Here is a 26,136-nt window from a genome sequence, read left to right as displayed (position 1 = left end):
ACTGGTTGTCAGGAGTCGAAGAGTGGGAATGAAGGAAACCTTTTCTGTTTGGCTGCCGGTGACTAGTGGTGTTCTGCAGATGTCTGTTTTGGGACCAATACTTTTTATATTATATGTCAATGATTTGGATGACGGAATTGATGGCTTTGTTGAAAAGTTTGCAGATGATATATAGATAGGTGGAGGGACAGGTAGTTTTGAGGAAGAAGAGAGGCTACAAAGGGACTTAGACAGATTAGGAGAATGGGCAAAAAAGTGGCAGATGGAATACAGTGTTGGGAAGTGTATGCTTATGCTCTTTGGTAGACAAATGAAAGGGTTGACTATTTTCTAAGTAGAGAGAAAATACAAAAAACTGAGGAACAAAGGGACTTGGGAGTCCTTGTGCAGAATTCCCTAAAGGTTAATCTTCAGGTTGAGTCTGTGGTGCAGAAAGCAAATGCAATGTTATCATTCATTTCAGGATGACTAGAATATAAAAGCAAGGATGTAATGTTGAGACTTTATAAAGCACTGGTGAGGCCTCACTTGGAGATTGTGAGCAGTTTTGGGCCCCTTATCTGAGAAAGGATGTGCTGAAACTGGAAAGGGTTCAAAGGAGGTTCACAAAAATGATTCCAGGATTGAATAGCATGTCTTATGAAGAGCATTTGATGGCTCTGGACCTGTATTCACTAGAATTCAGAAGAATGAGGAGTGATCTCATTGAAACCTATTGAATGGTGAAAGGCCTTGATAGAGTGGATGTGGAGAGGATGGTGGGAGTGTCTGAGACCAGAGGCCACAGCCTTAGAATAGAGGGGCATCCTTTTAGAACAGAGATGAGGAGGCATTTCTTTAACCAGAGAGTGGTGAATCTGTAGAATTCTTTGCCAAGTCTTTATGTATATTTATGGCATAGAGTTTGATAGATTCTTGATTGGTCAGAGCATGAAGGGAGAAGGGGAGAAAGCAGGAGATAGGGGCTGAGAGGAAAATTGGATCAGCCATGATGAAACATCCTCTCCACATCCACTCTATCAAGGCCTTTCACCATTCAATAGTTTTCAATGAGGTCACCCCTCACTCTTCTGAACTCTAGTGAATACGGGCCCAGAGCCATCAAACGCTCTTCATATGACAAGCCAATCAATCCTGGAATCATTTTTGTGAACCTTCTTTGAACCCTCTCCATTTTCAGCAGATCCTTTCTAAGTTAAGGGGCCCAAAACTGCTCACAAATTGCCTAATTCTGCTCCTATACCTTAACGTCTTATTCTTTTTATAAAAACCCATCTTCACAACAAGAGTTTGGCCCTTGTCTCTTTCTTGACCATTGTGATACTGTAGATATTTGTGAAGTCTATTTGAAAGATTTTGTACATTATAGTTGCAGCATCAACAGAAGTTGATGTTGTAACATCCTCACCATGGCTGAAATTACTACACACCCATCCACACTATCCTCTGTGGGATCAGCACTGTAGTTTAATGTAGCCGAATCCCTCCGTCATTTAGGACAAGAAGGGCATTGAAAACTATAAGAGAAACTAAATGCTACGAGTTGCCTCTCCTCCCACTCTCCTAATCCCATGTTTTTCCTACCCACTTTCACAAATATAGTGCATCTAGTTTTCTTATTCTTTCGGGACATGAAGTCCAAAGGAAAGCAGCCATGTAAAAAAAAATCTTTATTTTTCCCAATAAATTTTCAAATAGCTTAAATCTGTAATTTTTTGTTTATAACTTGGCCAGAAATAGGTGCATGCAGTACAAAGGGGTGCATTTCTTTTAATAGAACGCCTGACGAGATTTTTTTTTCTTTTCAAATGAAATGATGTCTGTGACATTGCCACATTACCAAATGCTGTATCAAATATTGGGATAGGATTGCATTACAGCACTGCATTACATTCTTGTAGCATTGTGCAAATCATATTCTGTAACATTATTATGTCACAACACCATATCATATCCCTTGAGATTATTGTATCCTCATGCCGTATTACATTAGATAGTGTTATTTTAAGTCACAGTACTGTATCATATTTTGTGACATTGTTATATCACTGATTCATACCCGAGCACTGTTATAAAACAGAATGTTATCAATTTCTGGAGCTGCTACATCACTGATCATGTCTGTGGCACTGTTTTGCCTTTAAGGCAGGTTTCAGGCTCCAAGCATGCCATGACAAACTCTGCAACATTGTTACATTACATCACTGTACATACTTCATTCTTGGATATTGAACATCGCTGACCATTATCTCACATTCAGTGACATTTTTATGTCCCTATCATGATTACATACAGTAGTTGCATTGTTTCCCCAATGTTAACATAAGAATATATCATATTCTATGACATTGATGCATAACAATTCCATATGATATTTTTTTCTACATCCATCTTTCATCACTGAACCTTCTGTCTCATTCTATGACATAAGAGCTTATTTGAGGGGTGATTGATAAGTTCATGCCTAAGGTAGAAGGAGTCAATTTTAGAAAACCTAGCACATTTATTTTTCAACAAAGTTCCCTCCTACATGTACACACTTAGTCCAGTGGTCAAGGAGCATACAGATCCCTTCTTTGTAGAAGTGGTCCACAGCTGGGCTGATTGATAAGTTCGTGGCATAAGGTAGAAGGAGATGAGTTATTAACTTCAAACTTTCTGCATTATCACTCTAAGAGTTGAACTGCACGAGCATGTAATGAGAGTGTCTTGGACCTCCAGGTGGTCCATGGCAGAGCTGATTGATAAGCTCGTGGCCTAAGGTAGAAGGAGATGATTTATACAGCTCTCATTACATGCACATGCAGTTCAACTCTTTGAGTGAAAATGCAGAAAGTTTGAAGTTAATAATTCATCTCCTTCTATCTTAGGCCACAAACTTATCAATCACCCCATGCTGTGGACCATTTCTGGAGGTCCGAGACGCTGACTTCTACAAAGAAGGGATCCGTATGCTCCACGACCACTGGACTAAGTGTGTAAATGTAGGAAAAATAAATGTGCTAGGTTTTCTAAAATTGACGTCTACCTTAGGCCACGAACTTATCAATCACCCTCGTAGAATAGCAACAGAATTATTCCACTCTGCACCTCAAACCTGCTGAATTGTTCAATAAGATCAAGGCTGATTTGAACTTGGCCTCAGCTCCTCTTTGCTGGCTGTTCCCCATAATCTATAACTCCCTAATGTGCCATCTGTCATCTATCATATCTTCTGTAACTTCTCTGGGGCTAGGTAACTCCAAAGACCCTCAGAAAGAAAAAAAAAACATCCTTATCTCCATCTTAAATGGGCAAGTTATTCTGAAGTTATGCCCCCTAGCCAGTTTACCCTCTTAGTATCTATCCTGTATACTAATCTAATATAATCATATGTTCAAATCAGATCATCTCTTATTTTTCTAAACTTCAATAAGCCAGTCCTTACACCCCAAGAATAAACCAAGTGGATTTTCTTTGTACTGCCTCTAATATAAATGTATCTCACTATGATTAAGGTGATTGGAACTGCATACAGCACTTCCAGAATATACCCTGAATGTGACACGATGGAGTGGTGTGATATAACACTGTTACTATATGTGATATATTGCTGTGAAATAAGGTCACAGAATGTAATACAAAGCCCAGAGATATGACAAAGTCATGGAATGTAATACAGCACTGTGTCACATTTTGTGATTTTATTATATTACTTAACATTGTATCATTTTCTCTGATATAATTATATGATAGTGTTGTATTACATTCTGTGGCCTTATTTCAATATTTCATATTGATGATATTGTTTCATTGCTCTGTGACATTATCACATCAGAATGCAGTATCACTGATGTTATTTATGCAGTTTATAATACTGCTTTACATTATATGACCTTGTACACTTTACAAATTCTGATAATACATTATTTCACTGACACCTACGTCAAATTCTGTGTTACATCACCAACAATAGTATTACCTTCTCTGAAGGGTTTATCGCATTTCTGTTTCATGTGTTGTATTTATATTCAATAATATTTTTATATACAACAGAAATTAATCACATTTTGTGATATTGGTAGATCAGAATAATATCACTTTCTGTGACTGGTAATGGCACTCTATCACATTCCCTGAGATTGTTATTATCACATTCAGTGACATTAATTTATTGCATTCTGTGACACTCGTAATAGAACTCTGTCACATTCTGTGAAGTTGTTATATCACAGCCCTGCATCACATTCAGTTGGTTTGCTTTATCACAGCAGTGACTTCTATTCTCAAGGAAGAACACAGATCCAATTCTGGCCATATAGAAGGTTGTGGCAGTGTCTGCCATTTGTAAAGTCATCACCTGGGTTCTCTTCAACACCTCTATTCAGTGCCAAAAGTGCTACTCCCTCAACTACAGTGTGGACTCTATATCTAAACATACTACGGGCATGATGCTCATCATTTGACAATTTTCACTATACATGGCTTTTCTTTTGGATCACGTAACTCCATTAGTCAAGAAAGACTGCTGAGCATCCTTCTCAAAGCTGGTGTCCTATTCTAGGCCAATATCCCAAGCACTGAGGTGCCAATTACACACAGTTGGCTCCGATGGACAGGCTACAAATGGTGCATGCCCAAAGCAAGGCTTCATAAATACTCCACTCTGAGCTCCACCATGACAAGTAATTACACTGTGGATGGAGAAAATAATTCAAGTATGTTCTAAAGTGTTCTTGAAAAAGCATAACATCCTCACAAACTTAAAGCAATTTCCTCCTGTGGGCATCACACGATAAGGGACATGTCAAGTGGCAAAAAGGTCCAGTCATTAGGACCACACAGAAGCCCAAAGTAAATGGCAGAAGAAATGCATCTACCTTCCATTCTCCCAACTTTAGCCCTTTAAGCACCTCATACCCCATGTAATAGAGTCTACAGGTCACACTGTGCCACTTCTGAACCTTTTGAAATTTGGTGGAACAAGTCATTCTTGACCCTGAGTGACTGTTGAAGAAGGAGAAAACCACATTCTCTGATCTTGTTATATCACTGAGAACTCCATCTCATTCAGGGACATTATTTTAGGTGTGTACAGGCATTTAGCCCATGTAACTTAATTTGCCTTTATTGAGATTGTTGTCCTTTTGTGTTCTAACTCCATTTCCCTGCTCCATACACGTATCCCTTAATACATTTGAGTGTCAAATCTATTAATTATATTTATGATTAACAATTGACATCATTAGGTCCATTTTCACATGCTATTTCACCTCCTTTGATGATGTATCACATTCCATAAATTTCATAGTTAGAAAATTGTACAGCATAGAAATGGCCATTTTCTGCCTACCTTGTTCATGCCTACCATGCCCTGGGAAAAAAACTTACCCTTTTGATTTCCTTGGAATTTCTTCCTTCTCTCAATAAGCCTGTGCCCTCTTGTTCTGGATACCCATAGGAAAAAGATTCTGACTGTCAGTACCTCCAGTTGAACTTCGTCTTTTTGTGTATTTGCTTTCTAGCTGTCAGTCTGTGGTTTTGTATTGCCATGTGCTGTTTGTTTTCATGCTCCTGTCCCCGCTCCTGCTCTACTCCGGCCCCTGTATCACTGAGTACTCCGTCTCTCACCTGTTTCTCATTATTACCTGTTTTGCTGCCATTTCTGTCTCATTGTGCTCCACCTATCATCTGCCTCTCTGTTTATTGCTCAGTGTATTTCAGTCCTGTGTTTTCACCTGTTTGTTGCCAAGATTGTGCCAGTGAATTTTCCTGAGCCTTTCTAGCATTCATATCTGAACTCTGTCCATCTGAATATCGACTCTGCCTGTTTCCCCGATCCTTGTTTTTTTTTTATTTCTCTGGAATTTTTGATCTCTGCCTGAAGTTTGATACCCCTCTGGATTTGCTACTCAGCAAGTATCACAGTGCGCACAGTAATTGGTCTGTGATTGGGTCCCTGCTCCAGTGTCCTGACATCCGACTATGTATCCTAATTATGCTACTTATATAAACCTTTATAAAGAGTCAACCTCAGCCTCTGACATTTGACAGAGAATAAACCCACCCTATGCAGTCTCTCCTAATAACTACAGCCCTCCATTCTAGGCATATTCTGGTGAATCTCTTATGCACTGTCTCTATGGCTACCACATCCTTCTTGTAGTGTGGTGACCAGAACTGTACAAAATGTATTCCCTATCTCAAATTTCAATAATAATATATTAGGCCATAGTAGGGTACAATTATTGAGCACATTTGAATGTCTAACTGCATCTGAAATTGGATGTAAGTTGACTGGTATTAAGTTCTTTAGGGGTGTGTTTTAGCTCTCAGCAGAAGTCGCTCACTGCTGCTGAGTGGCAGTTCTCTACAGTCACTGCCTAGTTGAGTGCTCAGTTGTCAATCTAGGCTGTGAGTGACAGCATGTCACTCAAGTGAAAACATTAGCCTGAAACATTCAACCGGCCAAACAGCATCTGTGGAGAGAAAGAAATAACATTAATGTTTCAGGTTGGTTTCTTGTATATAGATATAAAATTAAAATGCTGTACATATTTCACAGGCAGACAGCATCTGTGAAGAGAGAAACAGAGTTAATGTTTCGGGTCAACGACCTTTCATCAGATTAAATTAATTCTGCTCAAAGTTCCTCTTGTGGGAGAATCTAAAAGTAGAAGGGTGCCCCATTTAAGACAAATGAGACCTTTATTTCACTCAGGTTCCTGTGACTTTGGATTTCTCTTCCTCGAAGGAAGCGGGATCTTTCAATAGGTAAATTGATTATTGATATGAAAGGGGGGTTAAAGGTTACGGAGGAGATGGGAGTGTGAAGAACAATTCAACCACTATCTTATTAAATTGTGGAGCAGGCTCGAGGGTAGGGGTGTGGTTTGTCCCTGGTTCCTAATCCATTTGATACGAAACATCTTCCTCTCCAGGGATGCTGCTTTTATTCAGATTTACAGTGTTTGGTTTGTGCGGCATGTTACTGACATACTGGCAAGGAAGAGCCCAATCTAACCTCGCGGGAAACCAGTAGGGGTCGCCGGGCGGTGGCCGTGAGCAGCGCTGTTGACTGATTCTCCGTTCATTCCCAGAATGTCTCACATCAGCTCCCGCCGCCCGGGCTGAGGAACCCATGGACCTCCTGGTCCGCTCAGAGACTGTGCCAGCCCTGCCGTGTTTTCCCAGTGCTTTTCCACTGACACTTGTGGAATAAGTTTTTTTTACACACTGGGACGATCACACGTTGGGAACACGAGCACCGCTGCCGAGCAGAGATTCCGGGGCGAGTGTGCTGCTTAATGTGGAAGGATCGTTTGCAGATTAATTGGGTATCCTGGTGCCGGCTTGCAGAGGGGGTGGGGTGGAAAGAGGAGTGGGCAGAAGGTGCCGAGTGCTGGGCGGTGGAGAGAGGCGGGCTGGAGTGAGTGACGGAATCAACTGAAGTTGGAATAAGTTAACAGGAGTCAACTCAGCGTGGACGGGAGAGCTGAAAGGGAATGAATGAATGAATGAAAAGGTTCTGGACACACTGAGGAGAGAAGCAGGAGGATCGGGGACGCCGCCGTATCTCCCTGTGTCCCGCCGAGATCTATGCGAGCGACACCGCCAGGGCTGCCGAACGCTCGTTGTCAGCTTCAGCCGGAGTTTCTGTGGTCGCCTCACCCCTTCTTTGCTCTCGCTGTAGGATCGAATCCAGAGAGGGGCTGTTTGAAGGAAACCTGTACTGCAGTTTTTATTTGGGTCGCATTGTAGGATTTGGGACAGGCCGTTTGAGGAATCCGCGATGCCGAGCTTTCCCGGGACACTGCACTTTCTCTTGGCATTCATCATCTGCTCAGCTTCGGGTAAGGAGAATGTAAACGTGCATTATGGACTTTTGTAGAGACTGCGGATTACAAGTGGGATGGAAAAATCAGTTAAAACAACCTTTCTGTGGATTTGTCATTTTCCAATCTCCATTCAATCCCGGTCTCTCTTATATATTTAGAGCCAGTGATCTATGCAACAATGCAACCAGTTTATGTGTGCACTCCTCGTCCTGTACCTGAATTCCAGCAGAGGCGAAGTAGACAAATAGTAATGATAAAGGGCCTATTAAGGGAAAATGTTTTATTTTGTTGCCGTTCTGACGTTCCCAGTTGCATGATGCGAGTGGGTAAGGGGTATTGGATTCGTGGCAGACATCAAAAAGTTGGTCAATGTGTAATACAGATGTGTGCGGTTTTGTGAGCTGCTTTCAAACCAACTGCCTGGTTGTAGGATAAACTTTGCTGCAACAACGGCGGTGTGTGTGTGTGTGTGTATTGGAAGGGTGGGGACGGTTTTGGTTAATTTAACTGACCCTCGTTTGCTCTCACATGCGCAACGTTCAAATAGAATCTGGCTTCAGTAAAAATCAGCGCAGCAAGACACGCTTTAAATCTTCCATGTCCCCTCGCCTCGTCCGCGTGCACTGGGAGGTGACAGGCAGCACAAGGAAAATGGGAGTTAAATCTTGGGTGGGTGGGTAAAAATCGCCTTTCGTGTAATTTAGAAATCCCGATAGTTTGTACGGTGAAGCGATAAGTAAGTTAAACGCACTGCCACAGAACAGGTCGCAGAAACATTTCTGATGGCAGTGTGTTCGTTCTGCCCATTCATTTGCTAGGTACCGTGGCGTTGCCCAATAGTTATAGCGGAGTGTCGGACCCCGACAGAGTGTGTTTAGCTTGAGGATAACGGAGGACTGTGAATGAGGCAGACCCAGTGCAGAAGCACGTGGTGAAAGTGGACAAACATTTGAAATTAAAGCGAGAAGTGTGTGTCGGCGTGGGTAACAGAGACTCCTCTCCAAACAGCAATCACAAAGGGTGCCACCGGGTAATCAACTTGAGATCATTTGACTAGCAAGAGTTGATGAGAGGCAGCAACGCCCAAATCCGTAGTTCACACACTGTGGTTAAAACACTAACCCCGGAGCGCTGTTGTCGTTTCTTGCTGGCGCAGTTTATTTAAGTTAGTTTCTCGTGAGTCCAGCGTTTCGGTAGTCACACCTGTGTGGATTATTCCTCATTGTTGACTTTCTCTGTGACAACAGGGGAGAAACTGCAGTATAGCCCGTCTCTCCCCGCTGTGATGTAGGTAGTCCCGCTATTTCTCTGCCTGTTCGGCAATACTAAGCCACGCAGATGCGGGGTGTTTCTGTAGAGGACGCGGTACTCATTTAGAGGTTTATCTCTGTGTTTGACTGCTTCGGGTTTGTATGTGAACAAACTCGAAGGATTTTGCATCAGGCTCCCGCAGACATGCGGATTTTAGTCTTATCCCCACCCAGAATTGGAGCTGGGCGGCTTGCCTGTGGCTCCAGAGCCCTGACACACACTGCACGATCTCAGCCGATAGCGGAACTTCAGTTCGAGTTTGCAATAACGGATACAAATCGTGCACTTAATGTGAAATCCAGGACTTTGTGGTCCCACGATGAATTTGCACCGCCTCAATTTTTCGGCGCAGTGTATAGGAAGGCTTTGTTTTAAACTCCTGATTAATGCATCCTCCTCAGTTTGGCCATTATTTGTTTCCTTATTTACATTAAAGTGTTGTTGTTTATTTGTCCGACAGCTTAGTGAGTGGATCTGCAGGGGAACGTTAATGGTATCGGCCATTAACTCTTGTGAATTAAGCATAGTGATTAGTGCTGTATTAAAAACAGGAACGAGCATTAAGGTTTTAGCAAACTAATTATTTCACCCAAAGTAGGATTACAAACGTGGAACGAAAATTGAGCATCGCTCGCGTTGTCAAACTCTGTTGCAGCACTCTTACACACTCCACCAGCATATTGATGTTTTGGCTAAACTATTCCTCACTCTCATTATCAAGCTCTCAGTTATAACACTCTGTCTTACACACCTCACCTTCATTAGCGGCCCCTTGGTGGAACATTCACTGTTCCACCCCACATCATTATAAGGTGCTCTGTTACAATATTGCATCGCTTGCACGTCCTATTCTCATTAACAGGCTCTTGGTATTAACAGTCATGTAACACCCATCGCCATTACCAGCCTCTCTGTTAGAACACTGGACCCTCATTGTAGGGCCCTGTTATAAAAGTGCGTCACTGTGGTGTTCACACCACTGGCCAAACCCAATTATATCCAGCGGGGCGCTAAATTCCTCCCCCCCCCCCCCCGCGCTAAATCCTCGGCACAAAGAGCTGTTGCCGAATTTGGGAGTGGAAAGAGATGGAATCCTTGGTAGCAGAGATAATTGTTTTTTTTAAATGAGCCTCGCCCCGGTTATTTCACAAGTGTAGGCCTGTGCAGCAAGCTTGGGGTTCAGTGCAATAAGTGATCGTGGGACCTCTCTCTCATTCGCCGTGCTGGCCTGACCTTGGGTGACGGTATCCAACCAGATGCAGACGGTCCCTCTTACCTGTTTGCGTTTGCGGGCCCACTTCTCGGTCTCAGCACTGGCCAAATGACAGGGAATCGCCAAATTGCGCACAGCACCATCCCACAATGAGAGGCGCGACTTGCGGCGAAGTGTCGGCTGGTGAAGCGATTTCAATCGGGGCAAGAAGAATTTGCGCAAGGGCACAGTTCTGCACGGGACGATACTCAAAATGAAACAAAGCCCTACAGATGCTGGAAATCTGGGTTAGTCCTTAATGTGTCCACAAAAGATGATCTTGCAACAAAATTCTGTCATGTTTGGTGTGTGTGTGTGTGTGTAAAAAAAAAAGAATTTTTGAAGTATATCAGAATTTTAATGAGCTTTCTGTCACATACCCAACTTCCTGTTCTGTCATTTATAATGTATGGATGGTATGAAACAGACTGCAATTTTGCAAAGTTTGCCGGCTGAATACCCAGCACTATATTTAAGATGCAATGCTCACAAAAACCCAAGAAACCAGGAGCCAGGAGTAGGCTACCAGGCTCCTTAAGCTGACCCCACCATTCATTTTGATCATAGCTGATCTACACTGGCCTCATCTCTTCTTTTGTACTGTCCCCATAACCCTCCATAAGACATTGGAGCAGAATTAAGCCATTTAGCCTATCAAGACTTTACTACATTTGATCATGGCTGATTTATGTGCCCTCTCAATCCCATTCTCTTCAATTTTTCCATAACCTTTGACATCCTTACGACTTAATTATCTATCAACCTCTGCCTTAACTATACCCAATGGCTTGGCCTCCACAGCGGACTGTGGCAATGAATTCCATAGATTCACCACGTTCTGGCCAAAGAAATTCCTCCTCCTCTCTGTTTGAAAGGGACATCCTTCTATTCTGAGGCTGTGTTCTCTGGTCCTAGATACTCCCATTATTGGAAACATTCTCTGCATGCTCACCCTGTCTGGGCCTTTCAATATTCAGCAGGTTTCAATGAGATCCCGGGCCACTCTTGTAAACTCCAAGAGTACAGGCTGAGTCATCAAATGTTCCTCACATATTAACCCTTTCATTCCCAGGATCATTTTTGTAAAACTCCCTGATCCATCTCCAATGCCTTTCTTAGATATGGGGTCCAAAACTGCTCACAATACTCCAAATATGACCTGACCAATGCCTTATAAAGCTTTCTTGCTTGTATATTTTAGTCCTCTCAAAATGAAATTGATTTCCTAACTATTCTCATTTCCCTGCACTTTCGAAAATTTATCTACCCCCCCCCCCCCACCTTAGATACTTCAAATGATCCATTCTCCCCAATCCTGTGGGGTAGACAATTTCAGAGATTCACCACCTTCTGGGAGAAGAAACTTCTATGCACTTTCACTGCAAATGGCAGCTCCCTCACTCCTCTGTGCACACCAACATTGTGATATTCCCAGCCTGACATAGCGCCACTGGTCCTTGAACACACAACAGGCTGCCATTATTGGAGTATGGAGCAGCACACAAGATGTTAGAGGAACTCAGTGAGTCAAGCAGCATCTATGGAGGGAAATGGATAGTCAATACTTTGGGTTGAAATCCTTCTTCTAGGTCCCGACCTAAGCCATTGACTGTCCATCTCATCCACAGATACTGCCTAACCTGCTGAGTTGTTCCTGTATTTTATTTGTTGTTCCCATCCTTTTGATTTGCACTATACATTATATTTTACAATGCTTAAGAGCAGGCTTACCTTCCATTATAGACAGTATCCCAGAGATGGCCTGCTTCAGGTTAACTGTGGTATGAATCAAACACTTGCCTATGCCATATGAACTGCGCATATGCCCTTCAAATTACTGGAAATTAAACAGCTTAGTCTTGTTGCTAAGAGGCAGTATAGATCAGCCTATTGATTCCCCTATTTCCCCTTTTATCCCCAGTCCATTGTTCCAGACGAGATCCATAAGCTGACCTTTAATTCCACATTTCAGGCTTCATATGCCCTTGTCTCCCAGACTCAAAAATTTCTATAGTTGTACCGTGGAGAGCATTCTGACAGGCTGCATCACTGTCTGGTATGGAGGGGTAACTGCACAGGACTGAAAGAAGCTGCAGAGGGTTGTGAATCTAGTCAGCTCCATCTTGGGTACTAACCTACAAAGTACCCAGGACATCTTTAGGGAGCGGTGTCTCAGAAAGGCAGTGTCCATTATTAAGGACCTCCAGCACCCAGGGCATGTCTTTTTTTCACTGTTACCATCAGGTAGGAGGTTCAGAAGCCTGAAGACACACACTCAGCGATTCAGGAACAGCTTCTTCCCCTCTGCCGTCCGATTCCTAAATGGACATTGAATCTTTGGACACTACCTCACTATTTTTAATATACAGTGTTTCTGTTTTTACATATTTAAAAAATTTATTCAAAATGTAATTGATTTACTTGTTTATTATTACTATTTTTATTTTATTATTTTTTTCTCTCTGCTAGATTACGTATTGCATTGAACTGCTGCTGAGTTAACAAATTTCACATCACATGCTGGTAGTAATAAATCTGATTTTGATATATATCCATTTTAATTTCACTTCCCATTCCCATTCTGACATGTCTATCCATGGCCTCCTCTACTGTCACGGTGAGGCCACACTCAGGTTGGAGGAGCAGCACTTTATATTCTGTCTGGGTAGCCTCCAATCTGATCTCCAATCAGGCCATCGATTTCTTGAACTTCCGGAAATGCTCTTCCCCCCCCCCCCCCCCCACCATTCCCCATCCCCTTTTCCCTCTCTGACCTTATCCTTGCCTGCCCATCGTCTCCCTCTGTTGCTCCTCTCCCTTTTTCTTTCTTCCATGGCCCTCTGTCCTCTCCTATTAGATTCCCCCTTCTCCAGCCTTGTATCTCTTTCACCAATCAACTTCCCAGCTCTCTACTTCTACCCTCCCCCTCCCAGTTTCACTTATCACCTTGTGTTTTCCTCTCACCTCCCCCCACCTTTTAAATCTACTCCTCATCTTTCTTCCCTTCAGTTCTGCTGAAGGGTCTCGGCCCATAAATGTCGACTGAACTCTTTTCCATAGATGCTGCCTGGCCTGCTGAGTTCCTCCGGCATTTTGTATGTGTTGCGTGCCCTTGTTGACTGCCTCGTTTGTCCTTATGTTTTATTAAGCTGTATGCCTGTTTGGAAAATATTGACAATCAATATAGGAAATGTCAAAAAACATCAGTCGTTGTTAGGGAGCAGCTGATATCTTCTGACACCTTAGCTGAAAAAAACAGTGACCCAGCAAACTCTGTGATACTTTATGTCAAAGTGGTTGTCATTGAATAGTGTCAATAATTGAGAAGGTTTGGGTGGAAAGCTGAGAGTGGGGGAGCTGGTACAGTGAGAGGGGTGGGGGTTAGGAGGTGAGGAGCTATGAGAGGGTGAAGAGGCAGAGCTCAGAGGTAATGGGAGGGTGCTCAAAGAATTTTAATTCTCTCCATAAATTAAGCAGACTGATTCTTGGCACTGAGTCTTGGCAGCTGTTCTGTGCCTTGTCAAGGTTGGTACAGCCTGAATTTGCTCTTTTTTTCCAGTCAGATTTAATTTCAAAGCTTCATACAACCCCCCTTGCCTTAGGTGGTTTGACATGACTCTTGATTGGCCTGGCTTGTTTTCCCAGTCCAACTGCGAAGCACCTCAGAGGTCTTGAGGAAAGCAAGTCAGCGGAGAATCAGAGTGGATTTCATATTCAATTAGGCTGGATTCACTCAGCACCTGACAAAGTACCCACCCATCCTGTCTCACCGGGCACTCTCTGCCCCAGGAGTCTGCTATCAGTCACCTCAGAACCCATAGAATGGAGTGGAAGCAAGTCACTCCCCATCCTGAAAAACTGTCTAAGAAGGGGAGGGATTAACTCAACTTCCTGCTCCCTGGGCTGATATGGAGTGTTGGAAAGGTGTAGCAGGGAAGCAGAAATGGCCCAGAGTGGTTGCGAATAGCTTTACAGTATGGTATAAATGTTCTTTCAGGCCGGGTGTGATGGCATCAACAAGGTTCTCACTTGCAAGTTAAGTACAAAGAGAATAAAGATTAACACAGTCTCTGTACATTCAGGTCAAACTGATGAGATGAAAAAGTCATCTGTAAGGATTTTAATGTGTGCTGACTCAACTCAGTTCTGGCTTCATATTTAATATAACTTGGTACTGCTTTTTAGTTTAGCTCAGAGCATTTGGAGTGGGAAATGGAGATACCATACAGATAAATTGGTTTGTTGTTGTCTAATGTAGCACAGTACAATGAAAAAATATCTTGCATATTGTTCATAAATTCAATTCATTACACAGTACATTGACGTGGTACAAGAGTGCAGGGAAACAATAAGATGAAAGACAACTGTATAATGAAGTAGATAATGAAGTCAATAGTCCACTTAATTGTATGAGGGAACTGTTCAAAAGTCTTACAACAGAGGCTGTCCTTGAGCCTGGTGGTGTGTCCCTTCAGACATTTGTTAACCAGCATTTGGTCCATAGCCTTCTATGCCATGGCAATTCAAGTGCTTGTCTGAAAACATTAAATACTCCTCCACCACTCACCTGAGCAGTGTCTTGCAGATTCAAACTACCCTCTGGGAGTAAAACTTCTACCTCAGGTAATCTTTAAACCCCTTCCCCCGTATCTTAAGCCTATGATGCTCTTGTAACACACACACACACACACACACACACACACACACACACACACACACACACACACACACACACACACACACACACACACACACACACACACACACGATGCTGGAGTTACTCAGCAGGTTAAGCAGCATCTGTGGAGGGGAATAAACAGTCAGCGTTGGGCCGAGACCATTCATCAGGTCTGGAAAGGAAGAGGGAAGAAGCCAGAATAAGAAGGTGGGGAAAGGGAGAGGTGTACAGGTAATAGGTGAGACCAGGTGAAGAGGACAGTGTGTGGGGTGGCTGTTGTAAATTGTCCCTGCTGTAGTAGGATGGTGGGTGAACCAGGGTGGACGAGTGGACAGGTAGGACATTCATCATTAATGACCCCCACCATCCAGGTCATGACCTCTTCTCATTGCAACCGTCAGGAAGTAGCCTGAAGACACACACTCCATTCTAAAGTTGTCAGATTTTTGAATGGTCCACGAACCTATTAACACCACCTCCCAGTTTTGCTCTCTTTTTGCACTATTATTTTATTTCATATTGTAGCTTAGAGTAATTTTTTTATGCTTCGCAATGTACTGCTGCTGCGAAACAACAAATTCATGACATAGATAATAGATCTGATTCTGACATGGAAGTGAGCAAGAATGCAAGTCTTCCCGAGCTTATGAACCTGGACATATGTACAGCTTGTACATGCAAAGAAGCATTTAGGAGACCAGTGGGATGGATTTGCTAGTGACTGTGGCTGACTGACCTGCTGAGTGCTTCCAACACTTAGTGGGTGTTGCTTGGAATTTCCAGCGCCTGTAGAATTTCTTATGTTTATCTTTATTATCATTGGGGTCAACCTTGGCTTCATGAGTAATTAAGCAAACTCAGACGCCTCTGCCTCTCAAGATATTGAATTTGTGGACATGTCATGAGCTCAGTTTAGTGCAAAGCAAGATTAAGACTGGTATTGAAAGTGTGTTTACACACAACTGGAGCAAGTTCTTAGTCATAGAGTCACATAGCACAGAAATGGACCCTTTGGCATGGCATTTGGCGGCAATCCTATGTAGACCCCATTTTATTCTCTCTATTTTCTGCTCAACTCCCTCACAGATTCTACTATTCACATACAAGCTAGGAGCAATTTATAGTGGCCGATTAACTTACTATTCTTCAGGTCTCTGGGATGTGGGGCCATAGCTGAGAGTCCAGAGGATATATTCTTGGTTACAGGGAGAACATACAAACTCCAGATGGACAGCAGGGGACGTCAGGATTGAACCTGGATTGATGGAGTTGTGAAGCAGGATTGTGCCTGCGTCACTGTGTGCCACCTACTCCGCCCCATCATCTCCTTCCCCTCCCCCACCAATCGCGTGGTTCGGCTCTAGGCAGAGTGGATACAGTTAAAGATAAATTTCTATTCAGAAGGACAGAAGATCTTTCTTCATTAAAACCCGTCATAAACTTAATTGAGTGTAATTAAACAGCATACAATGAAACAGTACATTTTTTGCATGACCACTCAATGTCATAAGGTGATTTATTAAAAAACGTAATTATTTGGATTAAAATTGTTCTGCAGTCTTGCAAAAGAGAAGCTGTTCTGTAATGTACAGAAGGGAAGAAAATTTGTGAAGCATTAACTATTGGATTAGTTGCTAAGTGTAATGGCTAGTCAGGGCCAACAATGTATCGAAGTTTCCTGGTTGACTCTGACCTGTGCTCCTTTTAAACCAACGGAGGTGCTACATTTCCCCCAGCACTTCTGGCCTAGGAAGGCACAAGCTTATCCGTAAATCCTTCATCTTATAACTGTTCGGCTAATCCCACAAGACGTATATGGTAACTGAGAAAACGTTGGCTTACCTTTAACACCACCTTGTTATAGAGTCATGGAGCACATCCACCAACTTGTCTATGCGGACCAAAATGGCTATCTATGCTAATCCCATTTGCTCACGTTCAGCACATAACCTTCTGCATCTTTCCAATCCATGTTCCTGTCCAAATCTCATTTAAGTGTTGTTTTGTACCTGCTTTGGCAGCTAGTTCTATATGCGCAACATGCACTGTGTCAACAAGTTTCCCCTCAGGTTCCTATTAAATCTTTCCCCTCTCCCCTTGCAATCTATTCCCTCAAATTCTTTATTCCCCAACTTCGGGGGAGAAAACTACACATTCACCCCATCTAGATCCCTCATGATTTTATATACCTCTGTAAAATCACACCTCATTTCCCTACACTCCAAGGAGTAAAGTACCATCCTGCCCATCCTCTCCCTATAACTCTATCCTTTCAGTCCTGGCAACATCCTTGTGAATACTTTCTGCACTCTTTCAGGCTTAATGGCACCTCTCCTGTGGCAGGGTGACCAAAACCAAACACAATACTCCAAGTGCAGCCTTGCCAACATCTTATACAACTGCAACATAACATCCTGACTCTACACACAATGCCCTGGCTGATGAAGGCCAGCATGCCAAAAGCCTTCTTTATCACACTGTCTACCTATAACACCACTTTAAGAGAACTACACACTAGTAATTCTGTATCCCCATGTTCGACATCACTCCTAGCGCCCTTCTGTTCATGCAAGAGGCTTATCCTAGTTTGACTTCCCAAAATGCAAATACTGAATTAAACTGCATTTGCCATTCCTTAGTGCACTTGCCCAATTGATCAAGATTCCTCTGTAATTCTGGATTAACTTCCTTATTGTTTATGGTAGCACCAATTTTAGTGTCACCTGTTGATTTGACTTTGGAAGGCCATGGAAGCATAATCATTCCAGTCCCCATTCCTGTTTTCCATGAAGACATAAACACAGGAAGCTGATAGAGTTGAGCCCACGGAGGAGCTGAGGCATGATTTGGAATGCTGGAGCAGAAAGGAAGGGCTATATGGGTGAATTTTTTGCTTTTATGATTTATGAACTCTGGTAAACATAACTGATTTTACTGTCCAAAATGACTGGAGAATAACTTTTGGGCTGGATTTAAAACTAAAAATAACACTGATCTTGTGTGTTCTCTGCTTGGTGGAGTTGGGGTCTGGTAGACTACTGATTCTTTTTGACATTCTGCCTCCCTTGTCTGTACAGAGAAATCCCTGAACTCGGGCTTAATTCATAATTGTCAAATCCCATTTGAAATGAAGACTTCCAACGTTCCTTTCATGTTGCTGGCCTGGCCCCCTACCAGGCTAGTATGCCACCAGTGGAATCGAATCTGTTTCAGCTCAGCCACAATAAAAAAAAAGCTGAGGCAAACAAGTCATCCTGGTGACAATTGGCCAGTCCCGAGGAAGGAGACAATGAAGAGGGGCCTGTGCTTTCTCAGCAATGGATAAACTCCTCATGGACACTGCCTCTCTCTTTGTTTTTATGTGTGGAGGTCAGGGATTCCCACTCGCTGCCTCTGTTGTAAAGCTGAACACTGCAACCTCCGGAGAGGGATATTTGCAATTGAATTCCCATGTCTTTCTGTAATGGGTAGGTGAGGGGGAAGGGAGAAAGAATGACCATAAAAACCAAAGGGGTATTATTCAATGTTCTTCCATGAGAAAAGGAATTGGGATCAAGACTGATTAGCGTCTTAGGTGTTCTTTGACTGAAGAACTATAGCAACAGGCATGGGCAGAAGCAGAATGTGAAAGGTCCATGGACAGGGTGAAGATTACTGTGCCAAACAAATTGAAATTTACATGGGACTGTGCCTGGGTCGAGTAATAAGTAAACCGGCCTTATTGTTGAAGGCTGTTGTGTTTTATTGCAGTCCTTTTCAAAACAGTGCCCCATAATTCTTCTTTTATTCTGATTTGTACTCTACTTACAACTTAATGGGACATTTGTTTGGGACTGGTCTGAAGTCTGCTGTAAAATAAAGAGTGGCCCGCTGATTTTTGAAATTGAATAATTTACTTTGAGTGTTTGTGTTCGAGATGCAGACTAATTTTCCAAGGGTGGCAACCGTGATTTACAGATAACCCCTTTTAAAACCGCATAACTACAAAATGTCGTGATCGCTCTTCTTTTTTCTCAGTAGGATTTATTTGTTGATGCAGTTGGACTTTAAAGGGAAACTCACCAGTTGCAAAGTCTTGCTTGTTAGGGCTTGTGGCAATATTTTCTTGGAAGACGAGAGCCTGTTTACCCACAGTTTTCCCAGCATGTTCCCTTAGGGCTGAGAGCATGCATTGGGAAAATGTTCTGTCTTGAGCACTAATACAAGAAGGGTACTTCCACAGCATTCCGCAGCCTATAAAAAAAACTGGTCAAATACAAACGCACACTGGAGTATGTCGATCCCTGCTTAGCATGAATAAGCTTTCCAGCAGTGGTGTGCTGCTTGGCAAAGTGATGTTTTCTGGCTTCAATTGCAAATGCTCACTTGAAGATAGCATCAGAATCAGGTTTATTATCACCGGCAAATGGCGTGAAATTTGTTCACTTAGCAGCAGCAGTTCAATGCAATACATGATAATATAGAAAAGACTGTGAATTACAGTAAATATATATATATATACACACACACCAAGTAGTTTAATTAAATAAGTAGTGCAAAAACAGAAATAAAAAAGGAGTTAGGTTGTGTTCATGGTTTCAATGTCCATTCAAAAATTCGAATGGCAGAGGGGAAGAAGCTGTTCCTGAATTGCTAAGTGTGTGCCTTCAGGCTCCTGTACCTCCTTCCTGATGGTAACAGTGAGAAGAGGGTATGTCCTGGGTGGTGAGGGTCCTCAATGATGGACGTCGCCTTTCTGAGGCACCGCTCCTTGAAGATGTCTTGGATGTTGCAGAGGCTAGTTCCCATGATGGAGCTGACTAATTTTACAACTCTCTGGAGCTTACTTTGATCCTATGCAGTAGCCCCTCCCCCCACCTCCCATACCAGACGGTGATACAGCCAGTCAGAATGCTCTCCATGGTACATCTGTAGAAGTTTTCGAGTGTTTTAAGTGACGTTCCAAATCTACTCAAATTCCTTACGAAATATAGCTGCTGTCTTGCCTTCTTTATAGCTGCGTTGATATGTTGGGACCAGGTTAGGTCCTCAGAGATGTTAACAGCCAGAAACTTGAAATTGTTCACTCTCTCCACTTCTGATCCATGTATAAGGACTTGTGTGTATTCCCTTGTCTTGCCCTTTCTGAAGTCCACTATCAGCTCTTTGGTCTTACTGGCATTGAATGCAAGGTTGTTGCAACAACACCACTTAGCTAGCTGGTATACCTCACTCCTGTACGCCCTCTCGTCACCGTTTGAGATTCTGCCTTAGTGCACTTATTAGTCCACTTGGAATTTTCTCTTTTTATTTGTACTGGGGTTGTATTAACTTGTTTCCTTACTGTTTACTAGTACATGGACACTGTTATTTACCATTGTTCACAAGTTGGGGGGGGGGGGGGATCCTGCAGAGATGATGTAGAAAGGATCCTGCAGATCCTTGAAGAAGGTCAGTCCAGAACACCTGACATTTTTCTATGCCTTTACTAAACAGGACATTATTTTGCCCTGAACACAAAAGATTCTGCAGATGCTGGAAATCCATTTTGCCCTGTATATTTCACAGCACTTTATCTAATTAGTTAGGGAGAGGCACTTTGCCAAGTCAAAATGAACATAATAATGCTACATGTTTGAATTATCTGAGCCTGGCTGATGCCCTACAGCATAGATCACTTCCTCTCTCCTTCCTGGGCTTATAATAATTTTAGGTTTAGTTAAGAAGGACTTTTGAGAAAAAGGCTTCATTTCATATTGGGACATTTCCAGATCCCTTTCTTTTCAAGTGGAATCACATCCAAATCCCACCACTACAGGCGTTAAAACTAGCTTTATTTTTCTTTTACTCGGAAAGCTGTTACATAAATAATATGCATTTAGAGAACTCCTCACAGACTCTAAACCTTTCTTAAATGATGAGAAACAGCTAGAGATGGCCCAGTTGATTTTGGCAACTCATTTGTGTTGAACCATTCGGGATGATTTTTAGGGGTTGGTTAGATGTGGTAATGGGAGGGGTTGGGTTCTAGACAGTATGGTTAAAATTTCACCACTTGCTTCTGTACAGATGAACTCACATACATTGGGCCAGATATTACAATCCTGTCTGCAAGAATGCATTGACTAGACAGTTGATGGCAGTGATTTCCTTATTATTACAGTAGCTTATTTATTGACTGCATTCAAATGAGCGTACACACATTGCTTGGTTACATTTCAGTTTTGTGAAATAGACTTGGAATTTGCTGACTGATTATTCAGAAAAGGCTTTCAGGAGATTTTCTTTTATGTGAATTACTTGCATTATTTCTGGGTTTTTTTCTTGCATTATTTCTGTATTTTGGACCCTACACCTTTGTCAGTTTCTTCAACATGAGGATAAGTGTTTGGCAATATGTCTGCAGTCTTTACCTGAGGTTACCAGCTTCTCTGCCCCCCCAACCCAAAAAACCCTTGAAAAAGCGATCATAATGGGGGAGTCCAAAGTTTGTGCCCAAGCATCAGCAGGTAATCATAAAGAAATATTTTTTATCCCGAATGCAGAATTCCCTTCCATAAGGAGTAGTTTGGGTAAATGGCAGAGACGTATTTAATGGAACGTAATGGAAATGCTGAAAGCTTAGGTGAGGAGGCATGTTGGACTCACTAATGTGGAACATAAACCTGCTGGGAAGGGAGGCCTGTTTCTGAGTTGTAACTGTTCTTTAATTCTGCGTCCTTCGGCAGCTGCTGATTCATTCTGGACTACAGTTTCTCAATAGACAATAGACAGTAGGTGCAGGAGTAGGCCATTTGGCCCTTCTAGCCAGCACCGCCATTCACTGTGATCATGGCTGATCATACACAATCAGTACCCCATTCCTGCCCTCTCCCCGTATCCCCTGATCCTGCTATCCATAAGAGCTCTATCTAACTCTCTCTTGAAGGCATCCAGAGACTTGGCCTCCACTGCCTTCTGGGGCAGAGCATTCCACATATCCACCACTCTCTGGGTGAAAAAGTTTTTCCGCATCTCTGTTCTAAATGGCCTACCCCTTATTCTTAAACTGTGGCCTCTAGTTCTGGACTCACCCATCAGCGGGAACATGCTTCCTGCCTCCAGCGTGTCCAATCCCTTAATAATCTTATATGTTTCAATCAGATCCCCTCTCATCTTTCTAAATTCCAGTGTATACAAGCCCAGTCGCTCCAATCTTTCAACATATGACAGTCCCGCCATTCCGGGAATTAACCTTGTGAACCTACGCTGCACTCCCTCAATAGCAAGAATGTCCTTCCTCAAATTTGGAGACCAAAACTGCACACAATACTCCAGGTGTGGTCTCACCAGGGCCTTGTACAGCTGCAGAAGGACCTCTTTACTCCTATACTCAATTCCTCTTGTTATAAAGGCCAGCATGCCATTAGCTTTCTTCACTGCCTGTTGTACCTGCATGCTTGCTTTCATTGACTGATGAACAAGAACACCTAGATCTCGTTGTACTTCCCCTTTTCCTAACTTGACTCCATTTAGATAGTAATCTGCCTTCCTGTTCTTGCCAGCAAAGTGGATAACCTCACATTTATCCACATTAAACTGCATCTGCCATACATTTGCCCACTCACCCAACCTGTCCAAGTCACCCTGCATTCTCATAACATCCTCCTGACATTTCACAATGCCACCCAGCTTTGTGTCATCAGCAAATTTGCTAATGTTACTTTTAATCCCTTCATCTAAATCATTAATGTATATTGTAAATAGCTGCGGTCCCAGCACCGAACCTTGCGGTACCCCACTGGTCACAGCCTGCCATTCCGAAAGGGACCCGTTAATTGCTACTCTTTGTTTCCTGTCAGCCAGCCAATTTTCAATCCATGTCAGTACTCTGCCCCCAATACCATGTGCCCTAATTTTGCCCACTAATCTCCTATGTGGGACTTTAACAAAAGCTTTCTGGAAGTCCAGGTACACTACACCCACTGGCTCTCCCTTGTCCATTTTCATAGTTAGATCCTCAAAAAACTCCAGAAGATTAGTCAAGCATGATTTTCCCTTCATAAATCCATGCTGACTTGGACTGATCCTTCTACTGCTATCCAAATGTGTTGTAATTTCCTCTTTTATAATTGACTCCAGCATCTTTCCCACCACTGACGTTAGGCTAACCGGTCTATAATTCCCTGTTTTTTCTCTCCCTCCTTTCTTGAAAAGTGGGACAACATTAGCCACCCTCCAATCAGCAGGAACTGTTCCTGAATCTATAGAACATTGGAAAATGATTACCAATCCATCCATGATTTCCAGAGCCACCTCTTTAAGTACCCTGGGATGCAGACCATCAGGTCCCGGGGACTTATCAGCCTTCAGACTCAACAGTCTATCCAACACCGTTTCTTGCCTAATATACATTTCTTTCAGTTCATCCTTTACCCTAGTTCCTTTGGCCACTATTACATCTGGGAAATTGTTTGTATCTTCCCTAGTGAAGACTGATCCAAAGTACCTGTTCAACTTGTCTGCCATTTCCTTGTTCCCCATAATAAATTCACCCATTTCTGTCTTCAATGGCCCAATTTTAGTCTTAACTATTTTTTTGCTATTCACATACCTAAAGAAGCTTTTACTATCCTCCTTTATATTCTTGGCTAGTTTACCTTCGTACCTCATTTTTTCTTGGCGTATTGCCTTTTTTGTTACCTTCTGTTGCTCTTTAAAAGCTTCCCAGTCCTCTGGTTTCCCGCTCATCTTTGCTATGTTATATTTCTTCTCTTTTATTTTTATACTGCCCTTCACTTCCCTTGTCAGCCACGGCCGCCCCTTACTCCCCTTAGGATCTTTTTTCCTCTTTGGAATGAACCGATCCTGCACCTTCTGCATTATTCCCAGAAATACCTGCCATTGTTGTTCCACTGTCTTCCCTGCTAGGGTATTGTTCCATTGAACTTTGGCCAGCTCCTCCCTCATAGCTCCATAGTTCCCTTTGTTCAACTGTAATACTGACACATCCAATTTTCCCTTCTCCTTCTCAAATTGTAGGTTAAAACATATCATATTATGGTCACTACCTCCTAATGGTTCCTTTACCTCGAGGTCCCTGATCAAATCCGGTTCATTGCACAACACTAAATCTAGAATTGCCTTCTCCCTGGTAGGCTCCAGTACCAGCTGTTCTAAGAATCCATCTCGGAGGCACTCCACAAACTCCCTTTCTTGGGGTCCAGTACCATTCTGATTCTCCCAGTCTACCTGCATTTGAAATCCCCCATAACAACTGTATCATTACCTTTGCGACATGCCAATTTTAACTCTTCATTCAACTTACACCCTACATCCAGACTGCTGTTTGGGGGCCTGTAGATAACTCCCGTTAGGGTCTTTCTACCCTTAGAATTTCTCAGTTCTATCCATACTGACTCTACATCCCCTGATTCTATGTCCCCCCTCGCAAGGAAGGGACTGAATATCATTCCTCACCAACAGAGCCACCCCACCCCCTCTGCCAGTCAGTCTGTCCTTTCGATAAGATGTATGTTCTTGAATATTCATTTCCCAGGCCCTGCACATTCCCAGCACATTTCAAGTGCTGATAATATTCAGCTTCCTGTAAACACATTCAAATTCCTTGCTTGGCACGTGAACCTAGAAAACCAGTTTTATGAAGCATTCAACTATCACTGCACATCACTCTGTTTTCCACACAAATTGTGTAAGCTCTAGATCAAATTTTACCTCTTTCCTATTTCCAAGCTATTTGGAGCCAATTTGGTATGCAGATAGTAACCAACCAGTACTGGGATAGAATCTGCAAAAATTGTATAACCCTATATTGCACTGGCTGGAGCCTTAACTAAGAGAAAAAAAGAATGCATTTATGTATGACCATATTATGTTACCTGAACTCTCAAGATTCTCCACAATTGATGAATTAATTTATAAATTCAGTCCATTTTGTTATGTAGGAATTTATTGGAACTGATTTGTTTCCTGTAACATCAATTGAAATGATGATTTCATCAGCTTTTCCTGATGTCTAAGGGACCAGGACAATGGGACGTTCTCGGTTCCCATAAGGCCTAGGCAACAAATGTATTATTTTATGTGAAAGCAATACTTCTGGCAATGTAGATCATTACCTCATCCTCAAATCTTAGAGTGGTCCTTGAACTCACAAACGTTCAAAAGCCTGGAGTGCCCTTAGCTTAGAAGGCAGTTAGATAAAGAGACTTGGCTTCATTTGAACCTTATTCACTCTCCCTTTTACCTCCCCACATATTTTGTCTTTGGCTGGTCACCTTACATTTAGTTGGCATTGATTTAGGTTTAGGGGAAGGGGAGAACAGGTGTGGAATAAATGTATTGGAGCTTCTAATTGCACATTCTATTAACATTCCCAGCTGTCCCTGTTGTATTTCCATTTCATTATGGGTGTAACCTAACTTTTTACTGTCTGTTCTCACCTATTGTCCTTCCTTCAAACAACCTCTTCCACATCTACTTTATCATCATTGCCCTGTCAAGCCATCAGGTACAACTGCTCTCAGCTGTTCTTTGTATAGGGCCAGTGCAATCTGAATCACCGTAAAACCTGTGACAGGACTCAATTCACACAGATACTGTTTCAAAATGTGTAATTTTCTGTGTTCTCCCAGAGAAATGCATCAGTGTGCTTGAGTGAAAACCTACTTTAAACTGCTTGTTATTTAATAAAAAGATTTAAAAAAATACAGTTAAAATACCCTTTGCATTTTATTCTTCTACACAACTGGGAGACACCCTTTTCTGAACACCATATTTTCTTGCTTTAACAGCATTGTACAGAACCAAATACAAAGTGATAGGATACTACACCAGTAAAACCAAGGCCTATGCCTGTGCCAGAAAAGAGCCAGTAACATCATGAAGGATCCAACCCACCCTACTCATGGTCCGGTTGTCCCACTCTCATCAGGGAGGAGGCTATGTAGCATCCATACCAGGACCACCAGATTCACAAACAGTTTCTTTCCCCAATCAGTAAGACTGATCAACATCTCCACCACTAGCACACTCCATCACAACCACCACCATCATTCTTTATCAGTTCCTGTGGTCACCTTATGTACAGACACTCTTGT

General features: G+C 42.6%; 1 protein-coding gene across 6 annotated transcripts in view; it reads left to right on the top strand.

Annotated features, from left to right (window-relative positions):
- Window positions 1-26,136, top strand: part of robo3 (roundabout, axon guidance receptor, homolog 3 (Drosophila)) — a 569,123-nt gene that overhangs the window by 247,295 nt on the left and 295,692 nt on the right. The window contains exon 1 of one of the 6 annotated variants that reach the window (XM_073029731.1): window positions 7,058-7,832. The exons of the other annotated variants lie outside the window; for them this stretch is intronic. Coding sequence (XP_072885832.1) covers window positions 7,772-7,832 — 61 coding nt within the window. The 5' untranslated portion in view covers window positions 7,058-7,771. Of the gene's footprint in view, window positions 1-7,057; window positions 7,833-26,136 lie in introns of those variants that run through there. 6 annotated transcript variants of the gene reach the window in all.

The sequence above is a fragment of the Hemitrygon akajei genome, chromosome 26 (assembly GCF_048418815.1).
Source record: "Hemitrygon akajei chromosome 26, sHemAka1.3, whole genome shotgun sequence".
NCBI lineage: Eukaryota > Metazoa > Chordata > Chondrichthyes > Myliobatiformes > Dasyatidae > Hemitrygon > Hemitrygon akajei.
This window is presented reverse-complemented; position numbering and strand designations above follow the sequence as displayed.